Consider the following 13,824-nt stretch of genomic DNA (forward strand, 5'->3'; position numbering starts at 1 on the left):
GTCAGTGTGTATGCAGATGAGTTTAAACTCACAGGATTCCTAACGCAGGTCAGTGCATATGCAGATGAGTTTAAACTCCCAGGATTCCTAACGCAGGTCAGTGTGTATGCAGATGAGTTTAAACTCCCAGAATGCCTACAGCAGGTCAGTGTGTATGCTGATGCTGCAGAGCATGTACTTCCTGTCAGGTGATCCCCCTGTGATGCTTCACAGCAGCACACATTTAGTGTACAGTATCCTGTATTCTGTCAACTCCAGCTTAAGTAGTTTGAATGTATCGGACTAAGTCTACTTCTTGGGACTATTCTTAGAACAGCCTAATTGAAATGCATTGCGTAATATGATATTAATGCATCAGGACTAGTGTCCTTCTCCTCCCTCTTTATCTGCAGTTCCACGCATGTCCACTGGGTGTCGCCAGATTGAAAATTGTATTCCTGCAATGGACAGGTTTTGGTTTGGTATCAAAGAATCTGGTATTACAAGAACTCCTACTCTGAAGCGAGACAATCAGCAACCCCTCCATGAAAAACACGCATGCACACGCACGTGCACACACACACGCAGGCTCTATCCAGGATAAAGCACACTGAAAGGTGACATTGGGTGGCAGTATAGCCTAATGATCCAAGACCTGGGCTTGTAGCTCAAAGCTGTAGATGAGATTTGCAGGTGGGGGTGCTGCAGTTGTAAACCTTGAGCAAGGTAGCAGGGCTGAACTTCTTCAGCAAATATCCAACTGCACAAATGGCTGATATAATGGCAGCCGAGAACACTGCAGTTCAGCCGAGCTCACAGCAGTTCAGCCGAGAACACTGCAGTTCAGCCGAGCGCACAGCAGTTCAGCCGAGAACACTGCAGTTCAGCCGAGCTCAGTGCAGTTCAGCCGAGCTCACAGCAGTTCAGCCGAGCACACTGCAGTTCGGCCGAGCTCAGCGCAGTTCAGCCGAGCTCAGCGCAGTTCAGCCGAGCGCACTGCAGTTCAGCCGAGCTCACTGCAGTTCAGCCGAGCGCACTGCAGTTCAGCCGAGAACACTGCAGTTCAGCCGAGCGCACAGCAGTTCAGCCGAGAACACTGCAGTTCAGCCGAGCTCAGCGCAGTTCAGCCGAGCTCACAGCAGTTCAGCTGAGCGCACTGCAGTTCAGCCGAGCTCACTGCAGTTCAGCCGAGCCCACAGCAGTTCAGCCGAGCTCACTGCAGTTCAGCCGAGCTCACTGCAGTTCAGCTGAGCGCACAGCAGTTCAGCCGAGCGCACTGCAGTTCAGCCGAGCTCACAGCAGTTCAACCGAGCCCACTGCAGTTCAGCCGAGCGCACTGCAGTTCAGCCGAGCACACTGCAGTTCAGCCAGTGAGTCAGGAGCTCTGCTCTGTTGCATCCAGATCAAAACAGAGAACGGAAAATACCTGAATGGTGACCTGGCCGAAGGTGAGGAGCCCGTCCTACAGACACGGCCTGTGCCTGAGCACAGCAGGGCAGCTGTTCAGGGAACGCTTTAAAACGCAGGAAAAAGATGGCCAACACTGCGTTCAGCAGGTGAGTAAAATCAGATGCTTTAACGAAACAGACCTGTGCCAGGTCCTACAATGTAATTGGATGTGTGCCAAAGATAAAAACATTTCTTTAACCTTTATCTCACTTATAATAATAATAATAATAATCTTTATTTATAGAGAACCTTCAATACAAGGAAATCAGGGTACATAAGGGTAAAATGTACTGAAAATAAAAAGGTTGACAAAGGTAAAAACAACAATTACATGAAAGATTTTCAAATAAGCACGTTTTCTGCAGAGACTTGATTAGCAAAAATGTTAGATACCCAACTATCCTTAGATGAGCAAGCCATGGATTTACAGAAACGCTGACTTGCTTGTTCATGTTGTACATAATGTTAGAAAAAGTTGGTAGTAGTACATTTCTTAACCATAAAAATAATTGTGTTTAATCCTGATTTTCTACTATAATAAAGATTAAAATGCAATTGATAAATCTTCTCATTAGCAGTATAGACAAATGCAACATGGAAATTATTACATTAGTTATTCTGAGATGAATAAATCTGTGATAAAAAAAACAGGCACACAAAGTTTCTGAATATACCACTACTGCCATGAAAGGTTCAGAACTATATACAGGGCACAGCAAATCCATGAGATTTTGCAGCTGTACAAACATTTGTGAAACATTTGTTGACAATTTTTGCGCTGTTCACAACTTGCTCAAATGCAAATGAGGTAGTTTGGCTTCCTGAAAGATGATGTTTTGTGAGCAATGGTCATGAGCTAAGTGGTCATTTTTCATAGCTGAAACATACTGGTTCAGGGTAAAGAGCACCACAGCTGGACAAAAAAGAAAAAATCATGCTAGAATACATTTTTTTTTAAGAAACGAAATCTCTTGACCCAGGAGAAGACTATGACCCTGCAGGTCCAAACGTAGGTCATTTGTACACAGATCACTGAGAGTTCTGAAAGAGTGTGTGGGTGTAATCTTTTCCCTTCCTTTTCCCATCAGGATAATTGGCAGGATATCCTGTCGTGACTCAACGGTGACCCCTCTGGTGAACTGGCTGCGTGTAATCTGCCAGCACAGGCTGGGCCAGCTGCACTGCCCTCTGGTGAGCTAAATAGGGAACTGCAGTGAAAATAAGCCATTGGCCGTACAGGAGGGCAGCTTGCTCTTCGCCTAACTCTTGGATGTCATAACAACACCTGCTGATGTGTCCCTCCTCAGGTCCAGGGTGCAGCCTGGGCCGGTCCTGTCAGGCCATCACGAGGTTCAGCCAGGTCAGCAGATATGAACGGGCGTCGCGGGTGTTTGGTGCGCGAATGTCAGGCTCTGCCCTGACTCTGCCCAGGCTCCGCCCCCCTCTCAGACTGCCACGTACTGGTTGTCTACGGCCCTCCTGTGGCTCTGGCCGAGGGGCTCCAGCTCGTAGGTGGGGTCCAGGGGCGCGGAGCGGAGGTTGGGGTGCAGCTGCAGGGGGCGGCGGCCCACGGATGCGCTCCTCCGTAGGGCGTCGCCAGGGCGCTCCAGGGGAGGGGCGGGGCCAGGGGGCGGAGCCGCAGGAGGGGGCGGATCGCTGCGGGCCAGACTGGGCTCAGAGCTCCAGCGGTGGAGGCAGAACGGCACCAGGACCACCGGGCCGTCTGAACTCTGACCTGGAAGCAGTTACGCACAGTAGTAACAACTTTTTAAAATGATTTGAAGTATATTTGTTTCCATAAGGGACCACAGTTAGCAGCGGCTGCTGATGAAAAATGCGCTGGTTGTGCGTGGTCGCTCGAGGGGGGGGGGGGGGTGGTGCTCACCTGAGGGGGCGGAGTTAACCGCCACATAGCTGGAAAGGGTGATGTTTTGGGCGGAGGCACTCTCCAGTGGGATGGGGTGGCGGCGGTAGTGACTGAGCATGTCCAGCACGGAGGAGAAGTGCAGGTGCTGCACGCGACACTGCCCCCACTGCGTCAGGACGAGCCGCAGGTGCTGCCCAAAAATCAGACGGGGGGGTTACAAACGGGTCACCTGCCATGACCGCAACAAGCTCACTGAGCCCACCATGTACTCACACACATCCTCCAGCCTACGCTCCACACACAGGAACTGCACTCAGACACTCCGCTCTCTCACTCCAACCCTAACACAGCACAGCTCATGAGCTGCTCATTAGTAATCAGGTGTGCCTAAATAGGGTTGAAATGTAAACCTGTGGGATGGTAGATCTCCAGGAGCAGGGTTGGGCAGCCACACCGAGGTCTCCCACACCGGTATTACCCGCCCCCAGCCCAGTGCAGCCTCAGCACACAGCCAGGGGAAGGGTAGGGGAACATGGCCGGGGGCGAGGGCAAGCCGTGCGCTAGCCGTACCTTGGCCAGGCCCTGGAGTGCTAGCCGTACCTTGGCCTGGCCCTGGAGTGCTAGCCGTACGTTGGCCTGGCCCTGGAGTGCTAGCCGTACGTTGGCCTGGCCCTGGAGTGCTAGCCGTACCATGGCCTGGCCCTGGAGTGCTAGCCGTACCTTGGCCTGGCCCTGGAGTGCTAGCAGTACCTTGGCCTGGACCTGGAGTGCTAGCCGTACCTTGGCCAGGCCCTGGAGTGCTAGCCGTATGTTGGCCTGGCGCTGGAGTGCTAGCCGTACCTTGGCCAGGCCCTGGAGTGGTAGCCGTACCTTGGCCAGGCCCTGGAGTGCTAGCCGTACCTTGGCCAGGCCCTGGAGTGGTAGCCGTACCTTGGCCTGGCCCTGGAGTGCTAGCAGTACCTTGGCCTGGCGCTGGAGTGCTAGCCGTACCTTGGCCTGGGCCTGGAGTGCTAGCCGTACCTTGGCCTGGCCCTGGAGTGCTAGCAGTATCTTGGCCTGGCCCTGGAGTGCTAGCCGTACCTTGGCCTGGCCCTGGAAGTTGAAGGTGAGGACGTAGTCGCCTCGCCGTGTCTCGCTCTGCCGCACCAGGAAAGCGCCGTGCCCCTCCGGCCCCGAGGCCTGCACCAGCTGGGCCGCCGTCAGCCGCGAAACCGCCCCGTGGAACCATGGGTACGGGGTCAGGAGGTTGTCCATCGGCCGGAGGGCGGGGCCTGATGAGGGGAAGTGTAAAGACCCTGGGGGGGGGTAGGGTTCATTGACTGATTATTTTTTAGACGGATTCATAAGAGCAGATGAATAAGCCCAGTCTTACATGCTAAGGCACACCATCCTATTCTGCGCCTCACCTGCACTGGACTCTGAGCGCCCCCTGCTGGTGTACGGCAGCACACTGTCTGGCAGAGAAGTAGTCACCTCCATATCCATCCTGTCGGGCCTGCGGGAGTGCGGACTGTCAGCAAGGCCTCAACACATTTAACACATTTTCGCTGGGGTTTGTTTTGGCTGGGGTTCGTTTTGGTTGGGGTTCGTTTTGGTTGGGGTTAGATCCGGCTGGGGGTTAGTTTCGGCTGTGGTTCATTTGGCTTGGGGTTTGATTTAACTTGGGGTTTGTTGCTGGGGTTTGTAGTTTATTTTGTGTGCATTTGGGAGGTGGTGAAAGAGCAGGGTGCCGCTCGGGCAGAAAGGAAGCCACACAGTGGCGGGTGGGGCCAGGAAGCAGGTCCTACAATTCTTGGAAATGAAGCGATGCTATTGTTGCTACTGCTAAGCAGCACAATGAGGGGGAAGCAAATCTCTGCTCAGCAGTCCCGCATAACCCCCAGCACACACACACACACACACACACACACACACACTCACACACACACTCTCACACACGAACACACACACACACACACACACACACACACACATACTCACACACACACACACACACACACTCACACACACACACTCACACACTCACACACACTCACACACACACTCTCACACACTCTCACACACACACACACACACACACACGAACACACACGAACACATACACACACACACACACACTCACACACACTCACACACACACACACACACACACTCACACACACACACGCACACACACACTCTCACACACTCTCACACACGAACACACACACACACACACACACACACACACTCACACACACTCACACACACACTCTCACACACGAACACACACACACACACACACACACACGAACACACACGAACACATACACACACTCACACACACACTCTCACACACTCTCACACACACACACACACTCACGCACACACACGCACACACACACTCTCACACACGAACACACACGAACATACACACACACACACACACACACACTCACACACACTCACACACACACTCTCACACACTCTCACACACACACACACACACACACACACACACACACACACACACACACACACTCACACACACACAAACACACACGAACACACACACACACACACACACAAACACACACGAACACACACACACACTCACACACACACACACACAAACACACACGAACACACACACACACACACACTCACACACACACTCTCACACACGAACACACACACACACACACACACACACGAACACACACTCACACACATACTCTCACACACGAACACACACACACACACGAACACACACGAACACACACACACACACACACACTCACACACACTCACACACACACTCTCACACACTCTCACACACACACACGCACACACACACTCTCACACACGAACACTCACACACACGCACACACACACACTCACACACATGCACGCACACACTCACACACACACACATGCACGCACACACTCACTCACACACACACGCACACACACACACTCTCACACACACAGATATGTAAACATACACACATAAAGACACATGCGCACATACACATATATACACACACAAACCCACACAAACACAGAAAGACATACAAACTATACGCACATATACACACATTCACCTACGCGCACACAAACTCACAAACTCACACATGCACACTCACAAATGCACACTCGCAAACACACACATGCAAACACACACATGCACACATGCACACTCACAAACGCACGCATACGCACATTCACAAACGCACACATGTACACTCACAAACGCACGTTCACAAATTCTTAAACAAACAAATCTATCATCCGGAAATAAGCAGCTCCTGTACAAACTTCAAGCACACTAAATATACACAGCTCTGCACTGGAAATGCATGTTGGGTATGGCTGGTTCTGATCAGGGCTTCATGTCCAGTAAACTAGGGCAGCTGACTGCACAGGCTCAGCTGACATTAACAAGACAATTATTTATGTGGCCTTCCTGTGGATTTGCATTTTGCTGTCAAATTCTTACAGAAAATCCCTTTATGAGTCCTTATGTAACTGCAGATTAACATCCCCATCTGCCGCTGCTCACCCTGTGTTGATGTATCTGCTGTTCACCCTGTGTTGATGTATCTGCTGCGCACCCAGTGTCGATGTATCTGCTGCTCACCCTGTGTTGATGTATCTGCTGCTCACCCTGTGTTGATGTATCTGCTGTTCACCCTTGTTGATGTATCTGCTGCTCACCCAGTGTTGATGTATCTGCTGCTCATCCAGTGTTGATGTATCTGCTGCTCACCCAGTGTTGATGTATCTGCTGTTCACCCAGTGTTGATGTATCTGCTGTTCACCCAGTGTTGATGTATCTGCTGTTCACCCAGTGTTGATGTATCTGCTGCTCACCCAGTGTTGATGTATCTGCCGCTCACCCAGTGTTGATGTATCTGCTGCTCACCCAGTGTTGATGTATCTGCTGTTCACCCAGTGTTGATGTATCTGCTGTTCACCCAGTGTTGATGTATCTGCTGCTCACCCTGTGTTGATGTATCTGCTGATGGCTGCAGTCCAGGAACTGACTTGCTGATCGTTATCGGCCTCAAATATAAAACTGCCGCCGTAATGATTCACCTGCGGTGAGGAAGGATGCCAGAATGAGAGTGTGTTTATACTTGTGTAGTCCGGGTCAAGAAAAACAGTGACAAAGGGAACACTGTTTCTTTCCATGTGTGAATCATTCATTTCAAATAGTGCGTGTGTAATATTTTAACAACAATATATACACTCAGTTGAAAACACGCAATACATAAAACAGACCACCAGCCACAGACATAATGGCATTTTCTCACATTTAAAATAAACGTCTGGCGCTGTCAGACACAGCCAGGTGAGCGTGCGGTTAAAAAGCTCCTCCACGCACCTTTAAGACGAACGTGTTCCTGTTGTCAGGCATCTCCAGGTGACTGCAGCGACGGAGCTCTGTGATGTCACAGCACCTCACTGTCAGCTGGGGCCTGCAGCCCTGGGAGATCAGAAAGACTGCTCAAGCTCCAGAACATCGGCCCTAGGACCAGTGCTCTCACTCTGAGAAGTTTTATATGAGACAATTCCTACTTACATTTTCATCAAATTCGTTTTTTTTTCTTTCTTTTTAAAGGGTGGTTCTAGGAGAACTTAAAATCCAGGAAAAGCTTTTTTTAACCACCCAAGCATTCAAGGTCTGGGCAGTGTCTGAACCAGTGCACTTGCCTACTGTGCATACATACTTAATAAATTTCCCAGCATCCTTCAGCAACAATTGGACAGACCAATCCCAAAGCCTGGGTGCGGAGAAGCAAGCCTGTGACACTTGGAAACCGGAGTATCTGCAGTGATTATCGGGGAAAGATGGCCGACTTATCGCTGTAACAAAAGACACGGCTAACACTTCACCTTCATCGCGCACTTCATCACTAAATTATGAATTTTGCTCTCATAAAGAGACAGATATTCTAAAGAATGACATTTCTTTTTAATTTCTATTAAAGCCCCAAGTTTTCTGAAGGCTGTCTGTTCTTAAACTCAAACCTTCTATTTCAAAGTTGTTCACTTCCTCTTTAGAAAATTCTATTTCATTCTCAATATCTCCCTTCCTGTCTTCCTACTATTTTAATCACAACCAGTCAGAACCCCCCCGACCCGAGCACCCCCCCACCCCGATAGTCTACCGAGAAAAGAGCACAGATGAATAAGCCTTACTAACCTGTGTTAGCAGTTCAGAAGTTTTAAAGCAAGCATTTGATGATACAAAAAAATGCCTTTTAAAGACCAGTAAAATACCAGCCATTGCAGCAACCCTATATTTCTAGAAGTCTTGTGAAACCATTAAGCTAAGTGGGTTAATTTATCGCAGTTTCCTTTAGAAAGATTCTATATAAGAAAAGAGGACCTGGAGAAATGACAGTGCTAAAATTGTAAGGAGGAAACTAAAAATATAAGAACTGATTGGATAAAGCAGCCTGGCGGGTTTGGGCAGCAGATTTATCTGTCGTGCTGGTGTGGTACACACAGCCTATCTTTAAAGTTTGCACTTCCGTGTTCTGAATTCTCTCTTGCCCTAAAATTATCAGTGAGCAGACAGCTTCCTCTTTCTGCGAGATGACCCGGGCCAACGTGCTCTTATGGTTTGCTGACAATATTTACCATGCAACAGATGCCTCGGTACTGTCAAAACTGCTCATCCAACTTTTACTTATAGCAAAATCATCTAAAAGATTTGTGACAGATTCTTTATGACCAGTTATGAGCACAGTTCCATTCTGTATGGAGGTGTAGTCAGATCCCTGCAAATATGTTCCCCAGTCTCAAAAAACAACACAGAAGACTACACATCTTTATCAAGGCTGTGAATAATGTTGAGGACGTGCTATATGCTAATGGGACCTCCAGCTGTTGCAAATACAATAACAATGGCTGTCTATATACAGCCTCGTATCAAACAGACTAAAGACTAGACTCAATCTACGTTTGCCATATTATGACCTGTTGTGAGCACAGTTTCTGTTATGAATGTATTATGAGCAGTTATGAGTACAGTCTGTTATGAGCGCATTATGAGCAGTTATGAGCACAGATTGTTATGAATGTATTCTGAGCAGTTGTGAGCACAGTCTCTGCTATGAATGTATTATGAGCAGCCATGCGCACAGTCTCTACTATGAACGTATTATGAGCAGTTATGAGCGCAATCTGTTATGAACATATTATGAGCAGGTATGAGCACAGTTTGTTATGAATGTATTATGAGCAGCTATGAGCACAGTTTCTGTTATGAATGTATTATGAGCAGTTATGAGTACAGTCTGTTATGAACGTATTATGAGCAGTTATGAGCACAGTTTGTTATGAATGTATTATGAGCAGCTATGAGCACAGTCTCTGCTATGAATGTATTATGAGCAGTTATGAGCGCAGTCTATAGTATGAATTGTACCCACCTTTGGCGGGTCAAACAGCTGCAACTGGTAGAGCTGTCCCAGCATGCCGTGGGGGTCTCTCCACAGCAGCAGTCTGCAGCGCTGCCAGTCCGCACGGGAGTCCGCCACGCCATCCTGCACCAGCAGGTACCTGAGGAGGCCCTCCCTGCAGTCGGCAGGCACCTCCGGCCCACTCGGGGGCCGCTGCAGACGGAACCTGCAGGCCAGCCGGTCCAGCCAGCGGCCCGCCGGGGGGGGGGTTTGGGCCAGTCCGTCGCCCCCGAGACCGGCGTGCCGCCCAGACCCGCGCAAGCACTTCTTCAGGAGCCCACGCGTGCCACGGCGGATCTGTGCCACGGACAGGGGCAATACGCACCCCGGGGAACCCCGGGACGGGGGCAGGATGCGGGACGAGGGCAGGATGCACCCCGGGCCAGCCCGAGACGGGGCGGGGAGGAGAGGGTTAGGGCACCAGCGCTCAGTGGCTGGGCGGCCCCAGATTCCCCCTCCCCGGGCACACAGGGCGCCCTCCTGGCTGTGCTCACCAAGCAGCGCTCCAACATGGCGGCCAGCGCGGTCAGCGGGGGGGCGTTCCAGGGGCAGGCGCCGACCCAGCGGCATTGTGGGAACTAAAGGCTCCACCTTCGAAGCCAAAAGCGCCAAAAGAGCCTGTGGGCCAGGCCGCTCCGAATACCGACAACCCTGCCCCCCTGGAAAAGACATCATCTGCCAACCACCCCGCACGGGGGGAGGCGGGGCCAGTGCTGGGGGCGGAGCCAGTGGGTCCAGTGCTGGGGGCAGGGTCAGCGGTGCGGGTGGAGCCAGCAGTGGGGGTGAAGCCAGTGCTGGGGGCGGGGTCAGCGGTGGGGGTGGGGCTAGCAGTGGGGGTGGGACCAGTGCTGGGGGCAAGGCCAGTGGGTCCAGTGCAGGGGGTGGGGTCAGTGCTGGGGGCGGAGCCAGAGGTGGGGGCGGGGTCAGCGGTGGGGGTGGGACCAGAGCCAGTGGGTCCAGTGCTGGGGGCGGGGTCAGCAGTGGGGGCGGGGATGGGGGCGGGGTCAGGGGCGGGTGTTCCTTGGCCACCTCGCTGCAGAAGTACTGCTGGAACAGGCTGCTGAAGAGCCTGGAGAAGCTGTCCGCGGGCACCGTGTCCTGCCACGGCTGCTCGCTGGCGAAGTGGCGGTACCGGGCGGCCAGGTGGCGCGCCACGGCGAGGGCGTGAAGCTCACAGAACTCGCCCCAGCTCTGCAGCGGTCGGCCGGGAGGGACCGCTGCCCCCTGCTGGACAGCGCTGCCATTCATCACAAGAGCCAGAGACACCTGAGGGTCAGTGGCAGCAGGAAGAGGGGAGGCCAAAATTACACCTCTGACTCAAAAGAAACAGGGAAAAAGAACAGAAAAAACAAAGTGGCGAAAGTGAGTCAACGCTGAGATTTCCCTGGGTTCTGATTGGCCGGATCAGCACTGGTCACACCCAAAACTCACATCTGGTGCAGTTCTGTGCATGCACTGTATGTTCATGAGAGCTCGTAACTACTGTTAATGTCCATCCCTTGTAAGAGCTCTCTGGTGAGAGATGGGGAAAGGGGTGTAAGGATGCCGGGAAAACCAACGTTCTTTTCCTGAAATTCTTCACAGCTGTCAATTGTTTTCTTTTCTTAAAACAACTTCCAGTGGAAAAAGCCAGGACTGATTCAGCATCATACTTGAAACCCACAGGATTACTCATAAGTCTCCCTTTGTTTTATAAGCTCTTTATCACTTTAAGACAGGTCCTCTCAATCCTGGTCCTGAAGGCCACAGGGCCGGCCGGTTTTCACTGCAACATGGGCATTAATTCAGCATCTAAACTTGTCTACTACAGTCTGCTCACCCCTCCGGGTGTCTGGGGTCACAACTGGACGCTGCTTTCAAGGTGAAAGCAAAACCAGAGAACTGAGTGTCTCTCCAGGACCATGCTTCAGAGACATCCATTCTGGTTATCGCAGAGGGAAGGCATTGCTTTTGAATATATCAGGCAACATATTATTCAAATATATATATATATATATTTAAATATTACACTTATTGCCATTTTATTCTAAGTGGGGTGTTTCTTACGGCGCAGTGGTTTGTTACTTTCAGAGCTTCGTTCGGTAGCCTGCATGTAGTTAGCACTGTAAAAGCCGCCTATAGCCAACGCTTTTGTATTTTAAAAGAATTATCCTGAGTTTAGTCCTGGCAAATGAGGAGGCGTTGTTTTATTTAGCCTAATGTGATTGATATGACATAAGCTGTAAAGGGCAACGCTTTTTTCAGTAGGCTATAGTCTACTGACCACCAGCACACAGAACAACTAAACTAAAATATTTCCTATACAATCAACCGCAGCTAGACATAGCTGTAGACATAGCTATGTCATTATATGTGGCGTCACCAAAAAAGACTCATTCCCAAAATATTTTTAAAAAAAATCACTAGCGAAATATCTATAAAGTTGTGACGTTTCAACGCACCGTTCCCATGCTCATTTTGTCTCGCGCGCCCCCCTGAAGGCGCAGCAGCAAGCTTACGGTAATACGACCACAGTAGCTTGCATTCCGGGCAAAACAAACCGGGGTCCCAAGTAATAAACGACAAGACACTTTCCCCAGTCAACTTAAGAAATCTGTCTCACATAACAGCCACAACACTAAATCGGTTTCAGTTAGCAGACGTTAAAACGACTTTACCTGCTTTCTTCAAGACCCGTTATTTTCTCTCCCATGTTAGCGGTGTGCAACAAATTTTCGCAAAGTTTCAGGAAGGAAACTAAGGCGCGGAAAATGCTTAGGTAACTCATCAATTCCGCTGCCAAATGTTCCATGAATACCCCATTGTATGCTTCTTAGAAACAATAAGGAGGGTTTAGACGTCATTTATCAAGGAGAATATCCGCCTTTCAAAAAGACCATAACATTATATAGCCTAGTCTATTGCCGTAAAACAACTTTTTCCCCCAGGTATAGCACTTCCATACAGGCTGCTTCCAGAGTAGTGCGCTGACAGAGCCGTAACACGCTGGCCTGCTGATATGTAGCATTGTTTTGTAGACCTGCTGCTGACGTGCGTAGTCCTTAATGCACTTAATGTGCATCACTTTCTTTCGCCTATATCTGCTTAAACGGATGCTGTGCCAGATCATTACCCTTACAAAGCCAGTGGTTTCGATGAATGGAAGATTTACAGTCCCCTTCGAAAAAGGAGTTGGCTACATATGTTTATTTCTCAACGTATAATTAATTACATCACGTTTATTAGGGGTCCAAGCAGCGAAGCCGGTGGAACCCTATTGTATCTGTTACATTATTATTATTCTTATTTTTCCCCGCTAAATGTGTCTGAGGCTCAGCAATCATAAGTCCTAGAGCAACCAAATTTGGTTGGTGATATCCTATGCCCCCCCCCCCCGCCCCCACTGCTCATGCACTACAAATCACCTATGTCGGCCAGATGGTAGCGCTATAACAAACGGTCATACTTTAAAAGGCCATAACTCCCACACCATAAGTCAGATCAACACAAAACTTTATCTACTGATGCATCTGTATGTGTATCTTCAAAAAACGATGTCAGCTAGGTCTATCAGCAAACATATGGCTTAGCTATGCCCAGAAGTCCTCAATAATAATAGTATTTTCCAAGAAATTACGAAATATCGTTGACAACGTTTTCGTCAGGTTCAGCGTCTGCTACCACAGAGTGAATGTGTAAGTGAATGCGATGATGAGAAAATCTTCCGTTACTCTGACCTATAAAACGCTATTCCAAAAGCAAAATTAGTCATGTTATACATCGTTAGAAAGCTTATACTCTCACCGACTGAATAAATGAAGTCTCAATCAAGCCAGGACTGAAAAGGGAAACAACGCCGCAAACAACACGTGTGGTATAACACACAGCTATTTTGCAAGGTGCCCTGGCGTCACAAATGCACTTATATTTCACAGACAGATTGTGCAAGACAAATGACCACTCAGTCTCAAAAGGGACATCTCTACTTGTAAAACCAATGGTAAGGTTGTATTTTTAATCTATATTTATTCCCAGATATTGACTGTAGAATGACATGGTACCCATTCTTCTTATTGTAAAACTTGACTGCGCTCCCTT

At 49.7% G+C, this 13,824-nt stretch overlaps 1 protein-coding gene across 1 annotated transcript; it reads right to left on the reverse strand.

Moving 5' to 3' along the window:
• Nucleotides 1–1,640: 1,640 nt before the first annotated feature.
• LOC118212969 (SH2B adapter protein 3-like) lies at nucleotides 1,641–12,845 on the reverse strand. The gene is made up of 9 exons (XM_035391546.1): nucleotides 12,405–12,845; nucleotides 10,740–11,059; nucleotides 9,718–10,640; nucleotides 7,662–7,763; nucleotides 7,278–7,372; nucleotides 4,702–4,790; nucleotides 4,376–4,590; nucleotides 3,314–3,485; nucleotides 1,641–3,163 (listed from the first exon to the last, which is right to left on the reverse strand). The coding sequence occupies exons 1-9, from the start codon at nucleotides 12,536–12,538 to the stop codon at nucleotides 2,874–2,876; spliced, it is 2,340 nt and encodes a 779-aa protein (XP_035247437.1). The 5' UTR covers nucleotides 12,539–12,845; the 3' UTR covers nucleotides 1,641–2,873.
• Nucleotides 12,846–13,824: the final 979 nt, after the last annotated feature.

This window comes from Anguilla anguilla, chromosome 14, assembly GCF_013347855.1.
Source record: "Anguilla anguilla isolate fAngAng1 chromosome 14, fAngAng1.pri, whole genome shotgun sequence".
NCBI classification, from domain to species: Eukaryota; Metazoa; Chordata; class Actinopteri; order Anguilliformes; family Anguillidae; genus Anguilla; species Anguilla anguilla.

Coding starts and splice junctions, on each gene's coding strand:
- LOC118212969 (XM_035391546.1), bottom strand. CDS start 12,538: ATGGAACATTTGGCAGCGGAATTGATGAGTTACCTAAGCATTTTCCGC. Junction 10,641..10,739: donor GCCCCTGACCCCGCCCCCAT/CCCCGCCCCCAC, acceptor CTCCGCCCCCAG/CACTGACCCCACCCCCTGCA. Junction 7,373..7,661: donor GGAACACGTTCGTCTTAAAG/GTGCGTGGAGGA, acceptor TCCTCACCGCAG/GTGAATCATTACGGCGGCAG.